At 53.9% G+C, this 21,205-nt stretch overlaps 3 protein-coding genes across 6 annotated transcripts; 2 read left to right on the top strand and 1 right to left on the bottom strand.

Annotated features, from left to right (window-relative positions):
- Nucleotides 1-119: 119 nt before the first annotated feature.
- On the bottom strand, nucleotides 120-3,924 carry LOC118634492. Its single transcript, XM_036269062.1, has 8 exons — nucleotides 3,428-3,924; nucleotides 2,958-3,065; nucleotides 2,549-2,620; nucleotides 2,244-2,332; nucleotides 1,895-2,146; nucleotides 1,341-1,499; nucleotides 1,137-1,264; nucleotides 120-632 (listed from the first exon to the last, which is right to left on the bottom strand). The coding sequence occupies exons 1-7, from the start codon at nucleotides 3,922-3,924 to the stop codon at nucleotides 1,155-1,157; spliced, it is 1,287 nt and encodes a 428-aa protein (XP_036124955.1). The 3' UTR covers nucleotides 120-632; nucleotides 1,137-1,154.
- Nucleotides 3,925-4,766: 842 nt separating this feature from the next.
- NEURL4 (neuralized E3 ubiquitin protein ligase 4) lies at nucleotides 4,767-18,077 on the top strand. 4 transcript variants are annotated; one of them, XM_036268549.1, is made up of 29 exons: nucleotides 4,767-5,246; nucleotides 6,120-6,564; nucleotides 6,764-6,829; nucleotides 6,975-7,273; nucleotides 7,433-7,544; nucleotides 7,636-7,724; nucleotides 8,476-8,548; nucleotides 8,687-8,951; nucleotides 9,170-9,351; nucleotides 9,669-9,754; nucleotides 9,876-10,038; nucleotides 10,139-10,337; nucleotides 10,428-10,504; nucleotides 10,601-10,679; nucleotides 11,055-11,230; nucleotides 11,318-11,449; nucleotides 11,858-12,003; nucleotides 12,114-12,338; nucleotides 12,434-12,532; nucleotides 12,616-12,777; nucleotides 12,973-13,137; nucleotides 13,710-13,868; nucleotides 14,250-14,429; nucleotides 14,567-14,654; nucleotides 14,743-14,850; nucleotides 15,001-15,145; nucleotides 15,308-15,420; nucleotides 15,505-15,670; nucleotides 17,376-18,077. In XM_036268549.1, the coding sequence occupies exons 1-29, from the start codon at nucleotides 4,965-4,967 to the stop codon at nucleotides 17,578-17,580; spliced, it is 4,686 nt and encodes a 1,561-aa protein (XP_036124442.1). In that variant the 5' UTR covers nucleotides 4,767-4,964; the 3' UTR covers nucleotides 17,581-18,077. The 4 variants fall into 4 exon arrangements, with proteins under 4 accessions (XP_036124442.1, XP_036124440.1, XP_036124441.1 ...); XM_036268547.1 differs by having other exon boundaries at nucleotides 4,950-5,246; nucleotides 11,055-11,224; XM_036268548.1 differs by lacking the exon at nucleotides 6,764-6,829 and having other exon boundaries at nucleotides 4,965-5,246; nucleotides 11,055-11,224.
- A 237-nt stretch (nucleotides 18,078-18,314) lies between these two features.
- Nucleotides 18,315-21,023, top strand: GPS2 (G protein pathway suppressor 2). The gene is made up of 11 exons (XM_036269107.1): nucleotides 18,315-18,376; nucleotides 18,578-18,740; nucleotides 19,107-19,216; nucleotides 19,303-19,415; nucleotides 19,549-19,628; nucleotides 19,719-19,801; nucleotides 19,981-20,131; nucleotides 20,232-20,321; nucleotides 20,410-20,489; nucleotides 20,577-20,672; nucleotides 20,848-21,023. Exons 2-11 carry the CDS (start codon nucleotides 18,647-18,649, stop codon nucleotides 20,929-20,931), a joined length of 981 nt encoding a protein of 326 aa, XP_036125000.1. The 5' UTR covers nucleotides 18,315-18,376; nucleotides 18,578-18,646; the 3' UTR covers nucleotides 20,932-21,023.
- The last annotated feature ends 182 nt before the right edge of the window (nucleotides 21,024-21,205 follow it).

Genomic DNA, 21,205 nt, shown 5'->3' with positions numbered 1-21,205 from the left:
GGCCTGGGCAGAGGAGAGGGGCCTGAGATCAGAGAAGCCACAGCCCCGCCCTCGCTTTTGGAGACTATCTGCTGTCACCTTCCTATGGCGGCTGAGTCTCTCTCTGCTTCTTTCCCCTTTAGTGGTTGAGTTTTGAGTCTGGCAGATATAGATTCAAATCTAGGCTTGGTCACTTAGAGGCTGCATGACCCTGGGCCAGCCCTCTGATTCCTCAGTTTCCTCATCTGGAAGATGAGGATGACAACCCCCGCTCCAGGGTTGTTGTAAGGATTAAAGATGATACTGGTGAATTTATGGTTGACTGAATCCCATCAATCATTGTCCTCCTGCTGCAGTGTGGCCTTCTCAAACTCTGAAGATCTTCTGGACTCCAGTCCCCCAGACTTCTCTGCTGTGGCTGCTCATAATTTCCTGTGTGTGAACTTCCCTCCCTCCTCTCTCTTCAGTGACTGAGCAGGTCCCACCTGGGCCCCCAATTCACAGGACCCAGACTCTTGCTCTTCTTCTCTTTATTTTCCACCCCTAAGGTGGTGAGGGCAGGGGAAGGTTGGCCCCCTCCCCATCTCCAGCTGGCTACATTTTTCTATTGCGTGGCTTCCTCTTCCTGAGTCCATCAAAGCTGCAGGGTTCATCTGTAGAGAGGAGGGGTTGGATGAGCAGGCATGAGATCTGGTTCATATGACCTCCAGACTCTCTAGAACCTACCCTTAGTTCCTCTCCCTCCCTGGCCAGTGCAGGCAGTCCCTTGCCCCTGCCCAGGCTCATATCTACACTCGTTTTGGTTTGGGAAATTTGGGTTGCTTCTAATTTCCCCCTCTGTGCTTTGGCAATTCAGCCCCTTGGATGCCAGACACTAACACCAGTCAGACACTGCCTGGGACTCACTTTTGGACAGGGCAGTACCAGGAGTGGGGTAGGTGGCAGAGAGAAGTCAAGGAGGAGACTTAGGACCAGCCGATCATGTCAAGTTGGAGGGGGATCCCAACCACTTATGATCCTCCCTGGTTCCTCTCTGTACAGTGTGGGCCTTGCACACTACCTGTTGCTGATCTACTGGCTTGAAGGGAGTGGAGGTAAGGGGGGGTGGGAGCTTTCCAAGAGCCAGGCCCAGTGACACGGTGTCTTAGTGCCCTCACCAGGCTGCAGTGTCATTATCAGGGAGTTCTTGATGGCCTGTGATCCCGATGGGGGCTTTTCGTGTGTTCCAGCAAACGGACCTCAGTTCTTATGGCATTCTCACTCACCCAGTTCAAGCTTGTAGTGCCTGAAAGCATCACAGGATCAGGACTGGGGCACCCATAAGTCCTCCCGCCCCCAGCCTGACCCAGTCTGACTCTTACTGTCCTGCTGCTCATCTTCCACGTCCTCCTCAGGCTCTGGGTGAGGACAGCACCTGAGGTATCTTCCTTTACTATAATACTCATTTCGTTGCAGTTCAACCTCCTTGTCCAACATGATGATGGCTGAAGCTGGGGACTGATTTCTGGAGGTAGAGGAATCTGAGGAGTCACCCAAATTAATCTGAGTCTTAGACCACCTAGGGTGTCCAGGCCCCCCAGGTGTTCACTGTTACTCCACCACCACCACAGGGGGGAAGCTCAAGCCCCAGGTTCTCATCTCACTTCTATTACCTCCTTCCATTTTAGAAAACTGTTAATGACCTCTCCATCCCCCACAGGTCTCTTGGGTTTTCTGTTCCTCCTCATCAGCCAGACTTCCCTGGGGACTATCCTGATGGGGAACTCACCCCAACTGCCCCTCTGTCTTCTCTGGGGTCACCTCCCAGCATTTCCTCCCCCTCAGGTCAGGGCTCTTGGCCAATGATGCCCATGGAGGAAGAAGGCTCTAGACTACAGTTCCCTTGAGTCCCTGGGGTGCCATCATAACTACTAACCCTTGTCGTCTAGGATGTGGTTCCTGGTAACCAGGTCAATTTCATCTTTGACTCCTCTGGCCAGTCCTCCTGCCCAGCCTCTCTCCACAGGTCTGGACCCTGGGCCTGGCATCACACCTCGACAGCCACTGCCCAAACTTTCACTACCCCCATTGCTGTTCTTGTTATTACCCAAGGGCAGGTTTTTCTGAGTCTTGAGGAACTTTCCTTCACTGTAGTGTGCCTTGCGGCGCTTCTCAAAATCACTGGAGTCTGTGGGCCAGTTGAAGAGCTCAGCTTTCCTGCCATGCTCTTGCTGAAGGTTCCGCTCCACCTCCCCTTTCCATTCAATCCCCAACCCTCATCTCACATGTTTTGGAAAAGTTGTCTGAAGACCCTGAGCTTCTGTTATCACCGTGCTGAAGGACTTTGGGGTAGAAATTGTCCATCGTTGCAAACCTGAAGAAGAGGGAGTCTAGTTGGGGACACTGAAGGGAGAAAACAATGGGGGCAGGTGGGAGATGGGGCCAAGCTGGCTGACTCCCCCACCTTAGCCTTGGCCAGATGGGAAATGTAGTACCTCCCATTTGGGGGGTCAAAAAATTGATCCCAGAGTTCAGGAGTAGAGGGAAGAAGATACCCCACGTCCCTACTGATCTCTGACAGAACTCTCACCTCTCTGTTAGTGCCTCAGGGGTCACTGTGTGAGAAGGCCCTGGGAGCAGGTTCTCATCACTGTCCTGCAGCCTGCAGAGGAGAGAGGAAGCAGTGCAGGGAGGGGGGCATTAGGCAGTAGAGTTCCTGAGTCTTCTCTGCCTCTTCACCATTGTCCCCTCCTTTTTCTTTAAAAAAAAAAAAAAAAGTTTTTATTGATTTTTTAGAAAGAAAAATCACACACCCCCCCCACCACCACCACCAGCTGGGGATGGAGCCACAAGCTCCGTAATATGTCCTGACCAGAAATTCAGCCTGGACCTCTCAGTCCATGGAACGAAGCTCAATCCACTGAGCCACCCTGGCCACACCCCTTCTTTGAATAGGGAAGAGACTCTGGGTTGAAGGGCTAGGGATGAAGGCTCAGCACCTGTGGTAGGGAGTGCTAGGTTCATCCACCTTCATAAATCCATAGTCCTTGTCAGCAGGGTGGTAAGTGGCCAAGATATTCATTTCATCCCAGTGTTGAGACTTTTTCCTGCAGTCGGGAAAGGACACAAAAAAGGGGGAGGAAACCTTCCAGTGACCTCCTCCCTAATTCTTTCAGTCATTCAAAATGTTTTATTCTACCCCTTTGCCCTTCCAGAGGTGTAGGGGGTTAGGGGTTGGGGTTGGGGGTCACACCTAATGATAATCACGTACTATATAGCCAGAGTTTATCTGGTACCTGTTGCTCTCCTCAAAACTTGGAACCTCACATTTTCCATTCAATTGCCCTCACCTACTCTCACTTCTAGTTCTCAGGACTCTGTCTCTTCCCTCCTGGCTCCGCCCCCTCCTGTGTTCGGAACCCCTCCCTCCTGGCTCCATGCTGCCTGTGAACTGAGCTGGGATCCTTACCTTTCCGCACTGGAGGATTTATGCACCGAGGTGGAGCTACTGTTTTTTAGGATGCTACGGGGCCGATCTTCATAGGGTTTGTGGGGGTGCAAGCAAGTTGACCCGGAGCGTGGACTGCATCCTGAGTTGTGCACTCCAGGCCCCTTGGACCCAAAGCCTGACGTCCCGGATACATAGGTTCCAGGAAAGGGGGGATTAAATCCTCCAGGGAATGTGCTGGCTGCAAGGCTGTGGCCCACAACCTCCCCAGGATGCTGGCTGGGGCTGGAACCGTGAACCGCTACCAGCCCAGAGGGCGAACTATAACTAGTAGGGCTTCTGATTACTATTCCTGCGGAGTGTAGGGAGAGCCCAGAGTCAGGAGACAAGACTGCTCCGGAGGGCAGCCCCGAGCCTGCCTCGATTCCTCTGCTGCCTCGTGGCACTCCGCTGGTTGCCCCTCCAGGAGATTCCCGGTTGAGGCCGCCAGCAGCACCCAAAAATTCCTGCTTCTGCATTGCCCCACCAGGAGGCCATTCAGAGAACCCGTCCCTCAGGCCCCGCCCCCACCGCGGCAGGGGGGAACGCCTAGGCCATCAGGGTCCTCCCCCTATGCTCTTTGGAGTCGCAGTGGGCTGAATCAAGACTATATAGGGACCTGGGGCTGAGAGCCCCGCCCCCGGTTGCCCCTCCCATTTTGTCCCTCCCTCCCAAATCTTTGTCTCTTGGATTTGTTCCTGTCCTCCCAGGGGCCTTGTGACGTCACAGTCATCCAACAGTAGCGTGAGCGTCGGAGTCGGGTTGGCGACTTGTTAATAGCTGTGGGAATCTTTTGGGACTGTCAGCACTGTTGCTTGAAACTCTGCCGGGATTTCTTTGGGATTTTTATTCGTGGCTTTAAAATCTAAAGTTGATTGGATTAGAGTTCAAAGGGGGCTTGACTGGAAACATCCGTGAGCCCTTTTTTCCCCAAAAGTCGGTCCGCTTTGCCTCTCACGAGAGGTGTGATACAAAGTTGGAGGGTTTGAGACACTGTCGCAAGACATATCCGGTCTCAGCGGTGTGGAGGGCGGAGGTTTCCATATATAAAGCTGCCGGTTTCCATTTACAGTTTTGAAGCTTGTAGCATGAAGAGAAGACACTTCCTCCTCTTGCCATAAAGCTAATACTTCAAGTTGTCGCCAGCCTCGACGAGGGCGGGGTTGTCGGTGCCGCTGTCGCAAAGCTGAAAGTGTTAGGCGCCCGCACCCCCCCCGTCGTAAAGATGGCTGCGGTAGTCGTTTCTTTCACTGTCGCAAAAACTCCCTGCCTAAGTCTTCCTCGCTTTTGGAGCCACTCCTTCACCTCGTCGTGCCGTAAAGCAAACCTCCGACCCCGTCGTCCTTCTGTTCCCATCGTGGTAGCCGTTAATTCCTTAGCCCGGGATGTTTTAGTGCCCGGCAGTGCCGTAAAGCATATCTGGCCCGAGCCCGGGTCCTATTCCTTCAGGGTGTTTGTGCACCGTGGTTGCTACGGTGCCGCCAAACGCGGCTGTCGTGCGGCCCCGGCGTCAGCGGCGATGGCGGCGGGGTCGGGTGGGAGTGGGGGGTCCGGGGGAGGCCCCGGGCCGGGGCCTGGTGGGGGTGGAGGCCCCGGCGGGAGCGGCCCAGGACCAGGGTCTGGCGCGGGTTTGGGCAGCGGCGGGGAGCTGCACCCGCGCACTGGGCGCTTGGTGAGCCTGTCGGCCTGTGGGCGTACAGCGCGGCGGCAGCAGCCGGGCCAGGAGTTTAACCACGGGCTGGTGTTGAGCCGGGAACCCTTGCGCGATGGACGCGTCTTCACCGTCCGCATCGACCGCAAGGTGCGGAGCTGGGGCTGCAGAACCAAGATGTGGCGGATGGTGGGAGGGGACCAGAGGGAGACCGGGTAGGACTGTCAGTGTAACCCACATCATCGGGTACCGAGGGGACACCAGGTGACGAGCAGGAAGGGAGCATGAAACAGAGACATTCAGCCTGAAGGAGGAGAGGAGAGCTTGAATTTCCTCAAGACCCAGGAGCAGGGAAGGGACACGGGGTCTCGCCCACTAGAACGACTAAGGAGCAGACCTGGAACAGTTTCTGGATAGAGAGATGTCAAAGGTGTGATGAGCAGAGAAGAGAGAGAATCTAGGGAAGAACAAACCACTGAAAGACAAACTTAGGATTGGGTGGGTGAGATAGGTAAGGAGAGCTATTCAGGGAGAGGGAAGTCTGTGTGCTTAGTGAAGAAACCCAGGGCACAAAGATTGAATTTGGGAAGAGAGTGAATCTGAGTGGAGCCAGAGCTTAGGAGAGAATTAGGCCAAGGGGAAAAGAGAGATAGAAGAGCTAGGAATATGAGCATGGAGAGCTGTGAATGTGGGTGGTTGAGGAGCCACAGAGACCAGCGAAGTTAGAGGAGGCAGGGAGCTGGAGCCAGGGAATTCAGCCAGCAGAATGGGGAAAGGACTGATGTAGACACAGCACCCAGAGTACAGGGCAGAGTTGCTAGGGAAAGTAGACCAAACTATTAAGAGTGCAGAAAATAACTTGTGGGACTGCATCTCGATTAGCCTCTTATATCTCAAGAGAGAAGTCAGTTAAGCTGAGAGGTGGGGAGAAGAGGATGCAGTGGCCTGTGAATTGTAGTTTCCTAGTGGTGGGAGACCCATTGGTGGCCCATCCTGAGCCTCTGTCCACCACCCCTATCACAGGTCAACTCCTGGAGTGGCTCCATTGAGATTGGGGTGACGGCACTGGACCCCAGTGTGCTGGATTTTCCAAGCAGCGCCACAGGGCTGAAGGGGGGTTCGTGGGTAGTGTCGGGCTGCTCGGTGCTGAGGGATGGACGTTCTGTGCTGGAGGAGTATGGTCAGGACCTGGACCAGCTTGGCGAAGGGGACCGTGTGGGCGTGGAGCGCACAGTTGCTGGGGAGCTGCGGCTCTGGGTGAATGGGCGGGATTGTGGTGTGGCTGCCACAGGCCTGCCTACTCGTGTCTGGGCAGTTGTGGACCTTTATGGCAAGTGCACCCAAATCACTGTGCTACCCCATGAGCCAGGCTTCAGCCCCTCTACTCCTATCCCCACACCTCCCCTCGAGCCCTCCGCTCCCCTTGAAGATTCTGCCTTGGCTGAACAGGGGACCTCTAGGGATGAAGGTGAGAACACAGCTAGGGCAGTGGTGGAGGGGTGGGGCACAGGGGATGGCTGAAGGGAAATGTAGTAACAAGTGAGGCTGGGTGTGGGCAGGGCCACTCAGACCCCTGAGAGCAGGGGTTAGAGGAGGGGGTCTCCTGGCTGTGGGTTCTGCAGCAGGGGCTGAACCCTTATTCCCCTCCCATCCTGCCTGGTCCCCAGCCTTCATGGTGTCCCCAGCGCAGGCCCGGCCAAAGACGTTTCCTAACAGCCTTGAGTCACATAATGGTGAGGGCTTCTGGGAGGCCCTGGGAAGGGGAGTGGGAAGTGAGGTGGACAAGGGAGGGACCTCAGGAGAGGGGTAGGGAAAGAACTGCAAACCTGAGGGTGTAGAGCCTCATTTCAGCTTCCTTCTTTCATACTGCTGCTGCAGACTTTGCCAGCATGGAGCTCTCCGAGGTGGTGAGCAATGCCATCCTGTCTGCCTACAATGGGGGGCTCCTAAATGTGAACCTGAGCTCCCCACCAGCAGGGGAAGGACTAGGGTCTAGCTGTGCTGCCACTTCACCCATCCTCACTTCCAACGACGCTCTGCTCTTTCACGAGAAGTGTGGAACTCTCATCAAACTCAGCAACAATAATAAGACGGCTGAGCGTCGCCGGCCCCTGGATGAATTCAACAATGGGGTTGTCATGACCAATCGCCCGCTCCGTGACAATGAGATGTTTGAGGTGTGCATGATCCTGGGGTCTGGCTGGCACCTCACCCCCTGGGAGCTAAAGATGGGGCTTGATCCCTCCTGCTGGAAGGGTGAGGCTTGGGGAAGGGCCAAGGGCTGAGGGTCCTTTCTCTGCATTTATATGCATGCCTCTTCTAATATTCCACCCAAGATCCGCATCGACAAGCTCGTAGATAAGTGGTCAGGCTCCATTGAGATCGGTGTCACTACCCACAATCCCAACAATTTGGAATATCCAGCTACCATGACCAATCTGCAGTCAGGTACCAGCCATGGACAGGGTGGGGTCACAGGCCTGGGATTGTTGAGGTGAAGGAAGCTCATACCCTAACCAGGGTGTGTGCTTTCCCCTAGGTACCATCATGATGAGCGGCTGCGGGATTCTGACCAATGGCAAAGGCACCCGCCGGGAGTACTGTGAATTCAGTCTTGATGAGCTTCAGGTGAGGGTGGAACACAACCTGGGCCACACTTCAAGGGAGTCCCAGTATGCTTCATCCCTGCCTGGGCACTGCAGTCTGGAGCAAGGCCCTTTATCTTTTGTTTGAAGATTCCTTCTAAGAAGTCAGGATTGCCCCAATAGTTAGGTACTCAGATTTTGGAGTCAGATAGGTTTAATTCCTCTTAATGGTTGGCCATTTGTGGTAGTGATCTGAGGCTAGAAGCTAACCCTCTTTGGTAGTTTCTTTTCTGCACATGTCTTAAAATGAGCCCTGTTAGGCCCTGGCCAGTTTGGCTCAGTGGTTAGAGTGTTGGCCTGTGGACCAAAGGGTCGTGGGTTCAATTCCTGGTCAAGGGCATGTACCTGGGTTGCAGATTTGATCCCTGGCCCCGGATGGTGTCATGCGAGAAGCAACCAATCAATGTATCTCTCTCACATCGATGTTTCTCTCTCCCCTCCTCTCACTCTACCTATAAATCAATGGGAAAATATCCTCAGGTAAGGATTACCTCTTAGTAGTGTTTTATAGGTTGTTGTGAGGGTTAAACAAGTTGATGGTTATAAGGTGACAATACAGTGCCTGACTTGCATTAAGCATTCAGGTGGTCTGAGACTCACGAAAACTTTTTGGAGCTGTTCTCTTGTGATGTGCATTGGTGGGAAGGCTCTACTCTCACGGTTCCCAGAACTGTCTAGAGCCTGATTGTGGGTGAATTCTAGACTATTATTATTATTATTATTTTTTTTAATAGGAGGGTGACCACATCGGTCTCACAAGGAAGTCCAATGCTGCCCTCCATTTCTTCATTAATGGCATTGATCAGGGTAAGGAGAAGCTCAGAGAGGGCTGGTGCGCCTCCATGGGGTGGTCTATACCTCATCCTCCTGCCTCTTTGATACTTAGTCTCCCTCTATTTGACTCTTCCCCTCACCCCCCCATTTCTGTACCTTCCACTCCTATAGGCGTGGCTACGCCACTGACACCCCCAGTGGTGTATGGAGTGGTGGACTTGTATGGGATGGCAGTGAAGGTGACCATCGTCCACAATAACAACCACAGTGACCGTCTGCGCCGGAACAATGCCATCCTGCGGGCGCTGTCCCCTGAGGGTGCTCTCCGCCGTGCTGCTCCTGCTGCCCAAGCAGAACCTGAACGCCTACTCTTCCACCCCAACTGTGGGCAGAAGGCAGCCATCACCCACGAGGGACGCACTGCTCTGAGGCCCCAGTATGGCCCATGGGGTGGGAAGAAGCTTGCAGAAGGGGCTCTAATGGAATTGGGGAAGGGGTGGAGAAGTGGGAGGTATAGGGAGTCTGGTCTGGGGTATCCTGGACAGAAAATTGGGGGGGCTTTCTGAGTGATGTTTATCTGGTTGACTTGGGCTAAGATCTGGTATGCTTGGAGATTGTGTTGGGGATCTGAGTCCCCACTTGCTGTACCTTCAGTGCCACCGATGACTTCAATCATGGTGTGGTGCTGAGCAGCAGAGCCCTGCGGGATGGAGAGGTATTCCAGGTGCGCATCGACAAGATGGTGGACAAATGGGCTGGCTCCATTGAGATTGGTGTCACAACCCACAATCCTGCCTACCTCCAATTGCCCTCTACCATGACCAACTTGCGTTCTGGTGAGCTCCTAAGGAGGGCAGGGCCAGAATAGGGTCCTAGGGAGGAAGCTGTCTTCACAGGCCTGACACTTGTTCTCCAGCCCCTTTTTTTACTTGTCACACTGGTGATGACTGATTCAGTGGCTGAGGAGTGCCCCATGGACAGGGCCTGTGGCTAGCTTGGGAACAGCAGTTTTCTTGTTCCTTGGGAAGAAAGCTGACTGTTGGAGAAAAGGCAGGCTGGGCTAAAGGCTTTGGGGAATAATGTGGGGATTGCTGTATAAAGGAGAGGAGCCCTGGCTTCTCCCTTATATCGTCTGCACTCCTTGTTCCCCTAGGGACCTGGATGATGACTGGGAATGGGGTGATGCACAATGGGACGACTATCTTGGATGAATATGGGCACAACCTGGACCGCCTCAAGGTGGGAGAGTGGATGTATTGCCAGGTCTCAACAGTGGGGAGTTGGCAAGGTGGGGCTGCTGCAGGACCAACCCAGGCAGGGACTCTGCCTGACTCCTCACTCCAGCCCCCCTTCTTCCAAGGCAGGGGACACGGTAGGCGTGGTTCGCAGGGAGGACGGGACTCTCCACTTCTTTGTCAATGGGATGACTCAGGGCCCTGCTGCCTGGAATGTGCCCCCGGGTGTCTATGCTGTTGTGGATCTCTACGGCCAGGCGGCCCAGGCCACCATTGTGGATGACGTGGGTGAGGGCCGGGCCAGGCTGGACAGAGGCAGTAGGGTGGGATGGCCTTGGGAGGCCTGAGAGACTACCGTATGCCTAATGTTTGATGTCCCCTCTTGTAGAGGTGACCCCAGTCCCTGAGCCACTCCCTGAGGGAAACAACCAGGTGTCTCCAAGCTCCCCGTCGTCAGGGGCCGGGTGCTCTGACCTACGCTTCCACCAGCTGCATGGCAGTAATGCAGTCATCACTAATGGGGGCCGTACTGCGCTCCGTCACAACTGCCGCAGCGAGTTCAATGATGCCATTGTCATCTCCAACCGGTCAGTGTCTGGACTTGCATGTCCCCACTTTTCTACTGCCCAGCCTTAGCAACCCAGTAGGGCCTGTATGATCAACACTCTCCCTGGCAGGGCCCTGCGGGATGGAGAGCTGTTTGAAATTGTCATTCAGAAGATGGTGGACCGCTGGTCAGGCTCCATTGAAGCTGGTGAGGGACACCTGTGTGTGTGTTTGTGTATGTTGAAAAGGTGCTGGCTGCCTATAGCTGGGTGCTTGACTCTGACCTACCCCTGCCTCCTCCCAGGAGTAACTGCTATTCGGCCAGAGGACCTTGAATTCCCCAACACTATGACAGACATTGACTACGATACTTGGATGCTAAGGTTGGGCTGCTTTCTTTGGGACCAGCTAGGTGGGGCTGGGTGAAGCTGGCTGGGATGAGGGAAGCAGGGTTTCAGGCCTGCTTCTGTGGGAGCCATGGACAATAACAGACCTAGGGGATCTGGCTGCCTCTTCTCGTCAATTCTGGGAAACTCCCCACCTCTTCCTTCCACATGGCTCAACCCTCCTTCCTCATAGGGTTTTTACTACTTTTTCATGAGAGGGATCCCAGGGATGTAGGAGACAGGATTGGGTCTCAGACCCAGACTGAGATCCCTATCCAAGGCATTGGAAGATTCTGACAGGCAGAGGCTGGGCATGGACCTGTGTGGAGAGGAGGCTGGAAGGTTGACCTTCCCCTTTTGCCATCCCCCCAGTGGCACAGCTATCATGCAAGATGGTAACACGATGCGCAACAACTATGGTTGTGACCTCGACGCGCTGGGCACAGGTGCACGCATTGGCATGATGCGAACTTCCAAGGGCGATCTGCACTACTTCATCAATGGCCAGGACCAAGGCGCTGCCTGCTCAGGCTTGCCTCCGGGTAAAGGTGACTACTCTGTGGCTTTCAACCTGCCACCCTTAGCCTGGCCCACCTTGGGCTGTCAAGGTTCTGACTCCTTCCTATTCTATCCAGAGGTGTATGCAGTAGTGGATCTCTATGGCCAGTGCGTCCAAGTGTCCATCACCAATGCTACCGGCCCCATGGACAACAGCCTTGCAACCAGCAACACCGCTACTGAGAAGTCATTCCCCCTGCACTCCCCAGGTTCAGCCGACAGGGAGGGAGAGTGGGCTCTTCTTGCCTGCTGTGGGCCTGAGAGATACAGCTTCCAGGTCAGGGAAGCTGTTCAAAGACAGGCTGGCTGTGGCAGCTACAGGCAAAGGGGAGGGAATAACCTATGATGGACAGCCAGGAAGAGGGTAGGAGGTTATGCCTGGTACACAGGGCCTGGATACTTCCCTGCCACCAAGGGACTGGGACACCATAAGCTGGGTATACCAGGTTTGGGAATGAGTCTTACTGTGGTGAAAAGAGGTGTCAGAGGTCTTGAAGGAGTGATGGCAGATGGGACCTTAATGTCAACTTACCATTTCACCTGAAAGCATTGTTCTGTGTCCTATCTGAAGCTTGCTGCCCGAATTCTACCCTTTCCTTGGTGCCATCTTTTCACAGTGGCTGGCGTGGCTCACAGATTCCATAGTATTTGCGGCAAGAATGTCACTCTGGAGGAGGAGGGCACGAGGGCGGTGCGTGCAGCTGGCTATGCTCATGGCCTTGTCTTTAGCACCAAGGAGCTCAAGACTGAGGAAGTCTTTGAGGTGGGCTATGAAGATGTGACAAAGGAGGCTTCCAGGCCCTTCACAACAGGGCCAGACTGCTTCCTACTCCCCTGCCCCCAGCTAGTGCCAGCTAATATTTTCTCATACAGGTGAAAGTGGAAGAGCTGGATGAGAAGTGGGCAGGTTCCCTCCGGATAGGGCTGACAACACTAGCGCCAGGGGAGATGGGGCCTGGAGCAGGTGGTGGCCCTGGGCTGCCTCCCTCCCTGCCAGAGCTCCGGACAAAGACCACCTGGGTGGTGTCCAGCTGTGAAGTGAGGCGTGACGGGCTGCTCCAGAGGATGAACTATGGCCGGAACCTAGAGAGGCTGGGGGTGAAGCAGCTGGATCCGGAGACAAGGGTGGGGTTGGGAGTGGGGATGGCAGGGAGAGGTGGGCTGAGCCTCTCCTTTTCTCACCTTGGTCCTAGGTGGGGAGCCGTGTGGGCATTCGGCGGGGGGCAGATGACTCAATGCACATCCTGGTAGATGGAGAGGATATGGGGCCTGCAGCCACTGGCATTGCCAAGGTAGACCCAAGACTTGCCTTGAATTCTGGGAGTGGGGTTCAGGTCTTCCACTCACCAACTTCCTGGGTCTTGTGTGCCTCCAGAATGTGTGGGCTGTGTTGGATCTGTATGGGCCAGTGCGGAGTGTGTCTATCGTCAGCTCTACAAGGCTGGAGGAGCCTGAAGGCACGCAGCCACCTTCCCCCAGTTCGGACACTGGAAGTGAGGGTGATGAGGACGATGAGGATGAGGAGCATGGCCTGGGAGTAAGAGGCTGCAGCAGATCCCTTTGGGCACATGGATGAGCAGTTGGTGGGCCATTGGCCACCAGGTTGTTTTTGGGTTCTCCAGTCCTGTCCTGGATGGGTAGAAGCTTACGTACAAACTCTGTGTGAGCTCCAGTAGGGTGGCTTGGGCCTCACATTGACAACCCTAGCAGCTCAGTCTTTCCTCCACACCAGGGCCAGGATCAAGTGGCCATTATTCCTACAACCCTTGAGTTCTTGGAGAACCATGGGAAGAATATCCTCTTGTCCAATGGAAACCGTACAGCTACACGGGTGGCCAGCTATAATCAGGGCATTGTTGTCATCAGCCAGCCCCTGGTGCCCCAGCTGCTGGTCCAGGTACACTTTCCTTCCTTATACCCTCCTTGTCCCCAGCAACTCTTGCTCAGGGTGACCCCAGGGCCAGCCTTCCTGGAGCAAGGCCTTACATGATTGAGGACAGTAAAAGGCAGGTCCCTTGAATGAGCTTCCCAGGCTTTTGTTCATACCCTGTGGTGGGAGTTACAGATCAGGTACCAGGAAGTGCCCACCTGGTGACTGGTGAGAGAAGCAGTAGGGAGGAGCTGGGGGATTCCAGGGAAGATGCCTGATCCTGTATGTGGGAACAGGGAGGGCTTTCTAGAGGAGGAACCCTTCTGTTGCAAACTAAAAAATGTCACTGTTAGAGGAAGGGATCTCTAGGGACAAGAATCCTTACAGAGTCAGCAGCACAACCAAGGCTGAAAGAGGGAAGGAAATATTTGAATTTGCAGTTTCCATTCCCTCCAAGCATTAGAAGGAGCAGCATCCAAGGCCATACTCTGGGAAGTATCACCTTCCCTCTCTGGCTAGTGTGAGAAGCATGGGATGTGCTGGGTGGGTGGCTTCTTCTCAGGAGGCCATGACTGGGAAATAGTCACCTTCTTTCCCAGGTGCGGATAGACTTCCTGAACCGGCAGTGGACATCTTCCCTTGTCCTGGGAGTTATCACCTGCCCACCAGAAAGGCTTAACTTCCCTGCTTCTGCCTGTGCCCTTAAACGGGCAGCTTGGCTGTTGCGGGGCCGTGGGGTCTTCCACAACGGCCTCAAGGTGGGTAGGGAGCAGGGAGAAGTGAGGGGCCAGGTCTCTGAGTAGGGAGGGGATGGCCAAAAAGGAGAAGGGCCCCAAGCTTTGAGGTAGGATCACAGATATGAAGGGGTACTGTAGTGTGTGGACTCACACAAGGGCATGTGTATTATTATCTGAACAGTCTCGGGCTTGCTGCCTTCTATGTCCATACCATTGAGAATGTTGCAGTGGGGTAAGGGGAGGTGGAGTCTAGATCATTGAAGCAGGGGGTAGAGCCAAGATAGTGGGCAAAAGTGAAGGCAAGGCCCAGGGACTAGCGACCTGAAGCAGAGTGAAGGGTGGGGGTGGCTGCTACTGGTGGGAGTCTGATCTCTGGGGAGACAGTAGGTCTGTCCCTCCCAGATCTGTGAGAAGTTTGGGCCAAATCTGGACACGTGTCCTGAAGGCACCATCCTGGGACTGCAGCTCGACAGCTCTGGGGGATTGCATCTCCATGTCAATGGGATGGACCAGGGGGTGGCTGTGCCAGATGTCCCCCAGCCCTGCCATGTGCTCGTGGACCTCTATGGGCAGTGTGAGCAGGTTAGTGGCAATGGAGGCAGGGAGGAGGGAGTGCCTGGGAGACGGCTGTCCAAGTAAAAGGGAAGTCTGTGGTCCAAGGAAGGAATCATCAGGCTCTGGAAGCTGGTGACACTCTGGCTTACCACCTCTCTGTTCAGGTGACAATTGTGAGCCCTGAACCAGGAGCTGCCAGTTTGAAGAATACTGGAACCCAAGGGGACATGGAGAAAGCTGACATGGTAGATGGTGAGCTAACCCAAAGGGACAAGGATTCTACCCCACGTCGTACTTCTAGCTCCATCTCCTGTGACCTGTGCCTCCTCTGCTCCCTCAGGAATCAAGGAGAGCTTATGCTGGGGTCCACCACCTACTGCCAGCCCTCTCAAGAGCTGCGAGTACCATGCCCTTTGTTCCCGATTCCAAGAACTGCTGCTGCTTCCTGGTGAGTCCCCAGTCCCCTAGAATCTGCCTCATTCCCAGGACCAGTGCAGGGCCATACCCAGAGCTCGGGAGACCAATCAGAAGGAAGCTGTGTGGGTTGAGACCCATGACAGAAGCCATAGCACCAAGTCTGCCACTTACTCTCCCACAGAAGATTATTTCATGCCTCCACCGAAGCGTAGCCTGTGCTACTGTGAGTCTTGCCGGAAGATGCGAGGGGACGAGGCCCACAGGCGCCGTGGGGAACCTCCCCGGGAATATGCCCTACCCTTTGGCTGGTGCAGGTTCAACCTCAGGTACATATGGGGCAGGATAATTTATCTCCCTTACTGTTTGTTGCTCCCTTGAGAAGGATGGTCCCAAGAGGGTGCATGGAAGTGACAGAACTCCATGTCTAGGGGATGACCTTGGGGAACCAGTGACCTTTGTCCTATCTACCCTATCTACTCACTTCCTAGGGTGAATCCCCACCTGGAGGCTGGGACACTAACCAAGAAGTGGCACATGGCATATCACGGGAGCAATGTGGCAGCCATCCGGAGGGTGCTGGACCGAGGGGAATTGGGAGCAGGTACCTACCATAGCTCCAGCAGAATCAGAGTAGGCTGGGCCTGAGGGCTGAAGCAGGGCTACCCTGACCCAGTTCTCTTCACAGGCACGGCCTCCATTCTGAGCTTCCGGCCCTTGAAGGGAGAGCCCAGGGGAGGGTTTGAGGAGCCAGGAGAGAACTGCGCACCTCCTCGGGAGGAGCAGCCCCCTCCAGTGCTGCTTTCTCCCTCCCTCCAATATGCTGGGACTGAGACCCTGGCATCCAAAGTGCAGTAAGTACATGGGAGGTGGTCCGAGAGCCACTCAGATCTCCATGATTTGCTCTCCCCTTTCCCACCTTGTTTTTGCTAGCTCCTCAGTCTCCACCCAGCCCTTAACACATTTATTGAACAAATGCCACTTCTTTTGTGCTATCTCAGTGAACTGAAAAGGCAAATTTACTCTTCTGGAACTTACGTTTCTTTCTAGAATGTTTATGCATAATAATACTTAGTTTTTTGTTGTTTTTTTAATCCTCACCCAAGAATATTTTTCCATTGAGTTTTATTTATTTTATTTTATTTTTATTTTTTTTAAAGTGTTAGAAATTTTATTAAACGTTAACATTTCACAAGGTCATATTCATACAAATCAAGCTGAAAAAAATTCCAGGCATACAAACTATATCTCTGTTAAGGTACCATTTTTCATCTCCAAATGCCAAAAATGGACTTGTTTTAATAATACAAAAAGTCTTTAGAAAGTCAAATCCACTGTCCATTTGTGTTGGGTAAGAAACCTATTGTCTTCATTTCATGAAATCCATGTTAAAAGAACCCTGTCTTGGTTGTATATTATCACAGCACTCGTATTAATCCATTTTCCTCTGTTCCCCATAGTGGACTGCCATCTTGGTTTTTCAGTAGTAGGGTCCATTTGAGACTCTTCAAGCTGACTGGGTGTAAATGCTTCCACCAACATCTATTACGTTGTATGGGCCCTTTAGAGATTCAGTCTCAGGAATCACATTTTTGCTATATAAAATATAGATTTCTGCAAAGATTTCCTTTATCCTCAGATAAAACTCCACGGTCTCAGTCTTCAGAATAGTTTATCTCAAATAAAAGAGCTGTATTTGTTCAGAACCATCATCAACCAAATTTAATTTTAATCTTGTAAGTTACCGGGTCCGAGTGCAGCTGCCGGCACCTCGAGGTCGCCCGCGCCGGGGAGCCTCCGTGGCTGCTACCGCAGCGGCGCTTTCGGCGTCGTGGGCCCGGCCATTCCGGGAGCCTCTGCCCCGGGATCCGACCCCGGCGCGCTGCCGATCTCATCTCAGCAGCGGCTGCTTCGCCCCCGCGTGCCTGAGGGCCGCCCGGGCGCGGCTCCCCACCAGCTCAGGGTGCTGCTGCCTCTCCCTCCATTGAGTTTTAGATAGAGCATGAGGGAGGGAGGGAGGGAGGAAGGGAGGAAGGGAGAGAAACATTGATGTGAGAGAGACACATCGATTGGTTGCCTCCAACATGACCCTGACTGGGGCTGGGGATCAAACCTGCAACCAAGGTATGTGCCCTTGACTGGGAATTGAACCCATGACTCTTTCGTCTGTGGACCGACACTCTAACCAGAGCCAAACTAGCCAGGACTGTTTAGTATTTTTAAAGGTGACAAGCAGTACCATAGAAACAAAAAGTAGAGTGGAGGGAAGTGGATCTGAAGTGTGGTTGGAGTGGGCATATTAAATAGGATAGTCCAGGTAGATATCATTAAGGTAAGGTTTGAGCAGAGGCAGGAGAAGGAGGTGAGGGAGTTAGCTGAGCAGGCATTGGGAGGAAGGCCATGTAGCAGAGAGAGAACAGCTAGAGCCAAGTCCCTATAAAGTGAGAGTGACTCCTAGGAATAGCAAGGCCATTGTAGTGGTTGCAGTTAGCACAGGGGAGAGAGGACTGGGGCCAGGGGCCTCACCAACCCACCCTATTTCTGCTTTTTGCCTGACAGATTCCGGGACCCCAAATTCCAGCGGACACACCAGGCCCAGGTGGCGTTCCAGGTGTGTGTGCGCCCTGGCTCCTACACCCCTGGCCCTCCTTCCGCTGTCCTCAGAGAACCTCCAGACCCTCACTTCAGCCCAGCAGAACTTGAGTGGGTAACCAAGGAGAAGGGGGCCACACTCCTCTATGCCCTGCTGGTACGGGTGGAATGAGGGAGTGAGACCAAACTACTACAAGCACAGTTGGGCCTCGGCCTGTGGACTCTTGAGTGACGACTGCCTCCACCTCATTCCAGTGACCCACAGCATGCATGGTGCTCAGTCTGGCAGATGCACAGGAGCCTGGAAGCAGTCTCAAATTTAGATGGGAAATGGAGGACATCTCCATGGCCAGGGCCCCAGAACACTCCCTCTGAGGCAAGGGAGCTTGTGGGGAGCCCAGCTCCAGGCCCTGGGTAACCCCTCTTCATGCACTGATTTGGGGAACACGACTCCCTATGACTCCCTCCCCTGTATCACTTAATTTATTTCCGTTTTTGTTCCTGGTTACTGTGAATCCCAGAGGAGTCTCCCTGTGCCCCACATGAAGCTGCTTTTCCCTGTGGCCACCAGGCAGGAACGGGGAAGGGCGGGAGCAATGGAGGGGTTGGGTCCTCTGTACAATTGTTATGATTCTGATTTAGAAGGAGCCAATAAACACCATCTCTGAGCACCTGCGTCGCCTCTCTTGCGCGTCCTAAGGGGAATCCCGAGCCCGCCTAGTCCCACCGCGGACCCGGGCCGGCTCGGGGCGTGGCGCCAGGATGGACGCCAGGGGTGATCAGCGTGGGGCGGGCGCTGGGGAGGAGCTTGGATGCCACAGGCTCCTGTCCTCGCCACTTCCGCCTTTTCCTCTCCGCCCAGCCCGTGAAGCACTGATGCTCTGACCCCGGAAAGATTAAGCCGTTACCGGATGTGACGCAGTGGCCAAGGCGCGCAGGAGGCCGCGGAGAAAGCGAAGAGAAAACGGGTAGGGAGGGGCCGGGGCCCGGGCTGGCGGGGAAAGGGGCGGGAGTCCCAAGGCTAGAAAACCTCGCGCTCGCGCGCGCGTGCGCGCTGGAGCAGCGGCAGACGGCCGGACGGCGGGTTCCGGACACGTGACCGGGACGGCGAGCGGCCTGCCTCTCGCCTGACCCGGCTCGATCGTCCCTGAACGCCTTCCTGCCCACAGGCCCAGTCCGAGGTCTGACAGTCGGTGACAGAGCCGGGCGCCCACGGCCCCAGCGATCCTGACGGCACCATGCCTGCGCTCCTGGAGCGCCCCAAGCTTTCCAACGCCATGGCCAGGGCGTTGCACCGGCACATCATGATGGAACGGGAGCGCAAGCGGCAGGGTAAGCCGGGGCCAAAGCAGGAGGGCACACGTCCGTGGCGAAACCGCAGTCACAGAACGACCCCCACCTACGTGCAGACCTGTTCGGCGGAGGCGAAAGCTAGTAGAGGGATGGAACAGCCCCGTCGTGATTGGGAGTTTAAATCGCTAGGTCTGAACTCCAGGAAACTTTGAGCTGGGAAGGACCTTGGAGAGCACCTAATGAAACCTGTCTCTCCCTGTCCCCTATTACAGTGATGGGAAGCTTGTCTTATTAAGAGCATAAAAGAGCATTGGAATAACGAGTTTTTGCTGATTTTCAGTCTCAAACATTCTAATTATTTTAACCACTCTTCCACTTTTCCTTTCTGTTTGATCCTTCCTCCAGAGGAAGAAGAGGTAGACAAAATGATGGAACAGAAGATGAAGGAAGAGCAGGAGAGAAGAAAAAAAAAGGAGATGGAAGAGAGAATGTCATTAGAGGAGACCAAAGAACAAGTATTTGTAATCTCTCGATTTCTCCCAGCTTTCTTTTCTTGGCTCTTCTCCTGTCTTTATCTTCTGTTCCTTCCCTCCTTTTCCAGATCTTGAAGTTGCAAGAGAAGCTTTTGGCCCTACAGGAAGAGAAGCACCAGCTTTTCCTGCAGCTCAAGAAAGTTTTACATGAGGAAGAAAAACGGAGGCGAAAGGAACAGAGGTGGGATTGGAGATCTAAAATTAAAATTGAGGGCAAAACGTGTAACTGGGGTCAGGTAACAAAAGATTTAGTGTTTATGGCAAAAGAAGGGGCACTTGTCCTTGATTTTTGACCTGCCTCCCTTTCACTCTAGTGACTTAACCACTCTGACATCAGCTGCATACCCACAGAGCCTGACTGTTCACACAGGAACTCATCTTCTCAGCATGCAGGGTGAGGATTAAAGAAACCACTTGTCAGATGGGCCCTCCTGGGTCTTGTAGACTACCATTTCAGCATCATGAAGCCCCTCTCCCTCTCTAGGGAGCCCTGGAGGACACAATCGCCCAGGCACCCTCATGGCAGCTGACAGAGCCAAACAGATGTTCGGACCCCAAGTGCTTACAGTAAGAGTAGTAGAATTGGGTGTATAGCCCATTGTTATTTCCCTACTACTTCACCCACGTTACTAAACCAATATTCAAGTCATGAATGTATCCCTTAATTGTATAGGGAGAAATGCGGTATACACAAGTCATTTGAGATTTTGATTTCAAGGAATTTAGTGACTTCTTATCCTTCTTAGACCCGACATTATGTGGGCTCAGCAGCTTTCGCAGGGACTGCAGAACATGGGCAATTCCAAGGCAGCCCAGGTGGTGCCTATGGGACTGCTCAGCCCCCACCTCATTATGGACCCACTCAACCGGCCTATAGCCCTAGTCAGCAGCTCAGAGGTGAGTGGTGGGAAGGAGGGTGCTTTCCTCAAGGCCCATAGGGAGGAGTGTTGTAAACAGACTAAAAGGTTACTATGGCTATGCCTCCTGCCTTTTTCAGCACCTTCAGCCTTTCCTGCAGTGCAGTACTTATCTCAGCCACAGCCACAGCCCTATGCAGTTCACAGCCACTTCCAGCCCACCCAGACAGGTGATAACACCCCTTCAGGGGCCCTAGTTTCATAAGTCTTCCCTTTCTCATTCTCTACTCATTTCACACACCCTTCTTCCCCACCTAGGGTTCCTCCAGCCTGGTGGTGCCCTGTCCCTGCAGAAGCAAATGGAACATGCTAACCAGCAAACTGGCTTCTCTGACTCAGTGAGTGTGGGGTCTTGGGAGGTCAGGGGAAGGGCTATGCCCAGGGGAACCCCAGGCTGCCTCAGGTCCTGACTCTGTTCTCTATAGTCCTCCCTGCGTCCCATGCACCCCCAAGCTCTACATCCAGCTCCTGGACTTCTTGCCTCCCCCCAGCTTCCTGTGCAGATGCAACCGGCAGGGAAGGTAAGGATGGTAATCATACCTGTCACAATTTCTGCAATACCAAGGAAAACAGGACTGGATAGGAAAGATGGCCTACACCCTTGGTTTTCTCTTCTTCCTTGGGGGTGGTTGTATGGGTGTGGAATAGAAGGGAGAGTATGCACACTGACAAAACCCCTTTCATCACCACTACCAGTCAAGCTTTGCAGCCACCAGCCAACCTGGCCCCCGGCTCCCTTTTCTCCAGCACAGCCAGAACCCAAGATTCTACCACAAGTGACCGTCAAATTTTATCTTCAACCTCATCCCACCCCCTACCTTGGGTGAGGGTCCCTGGTGTGTCCTAGGCCAATAAAATCTATCTGCCATTGCCCCTGGCTGCTACTGTTTGTGTTGCCTCCCACCTGGACTAGGCCAGGGCTGCCTAGAGGGTGAGGGGTAGCTAGCAGGTCCGTAACAGGTTAACAGTGGGACAGTGGGTTGTTGTAATGAATTCAGTGTCACAGTCCAACCTATAATCTATTTCTTGTTCTCAATTTTTCCTCTAGTCAACA

Source organism: Molossus molossus, unplaced genomic scaffold (assembly GCF_014108415.1).
Source record: "Molossus molossus isolate mMolMol1 unplaced genomic scaffold, mMolMol1.p scaffold_m16_p_19, whole genome shotgun sequence".
Lineage (NCBI taxonomy): Eukaryota > Metazoa > Chordata > Mammalia > Chiroptera > Molossidae > Molossus > Molossus molossus.
This window is presented reverse-complemented; position numbering and strand designations above follow the sequence as displayed.

Excerpts from the sequence above, each read along its gene's own strand:
- GPS2 (XM_036269107.1), top strand. The coding sequence starts at position 18,647 with ATGCCTGCGCTCCTGGAGCGCCCCAAGCTTTCCAACGCCATGGCCAGG. Across the intron at positions 19,416-19,548 it reads CGGAGGCGAAAGGAACAGAG|TGACTTAACCACTCTGACAT; the intron begins GTGGGATTGGAG and ends CTTTCACTCTAG. Across the intron at positions 19,629-19,718 it reads TCATCTTCTCAGCATGCAGG|GGAGCCCTGGAGGACACAAT; the intron begins GTGAGGATTAAA and ends CTCCCTCTCTAG.
- LOC118634492 (XM_036269062.1), bottom strand. The coding sequence starts at position 3,924 with ATGCAGAAGCAGGAATTTTTGGGTGCTGCTGGCGGCCTCAACCGGGAA. Across the intron at positions 3,066-3,427 it reads AAATCCTCCAGTGCGGAAAG|GAAAAAGTCTCAACACTGGG; the intron begins GTAAGGATCCCA and ends TCCCGACTGCAG. Across the intron at positions 2,147-2,243 it reads AGACAACTTTTCCAAAACAT|ACTCCAGTGATTTTGAGAAG; the intron begins GTGAGATGAGGG and ends ACTGGCCCACAG.
- NEURL4 (XM_036268549.1), top strand. The coding sequence starts at position 4,965 with ATGGCGGCGGGGTCGGGTGGGAGTGGGGGGTCCGGGGGAGGCCCCGGG. Across the intron at positions 6,565-6,763 it reads GGGGACCTCTAGGGATGAAG|CCTTCATGGTGTCCCCAGCG; the intron begins GTGAGAACACAG and ends CCTGGTCCCCAG. Across the intron at positions 12,004-12,113 it reads AGACTGAGGAAGTCTTTGAG|GTGAAAGTGGAAGAGCTGGA; the intron begins GTGGGCTATGAA and ends TTTCTCATACAG.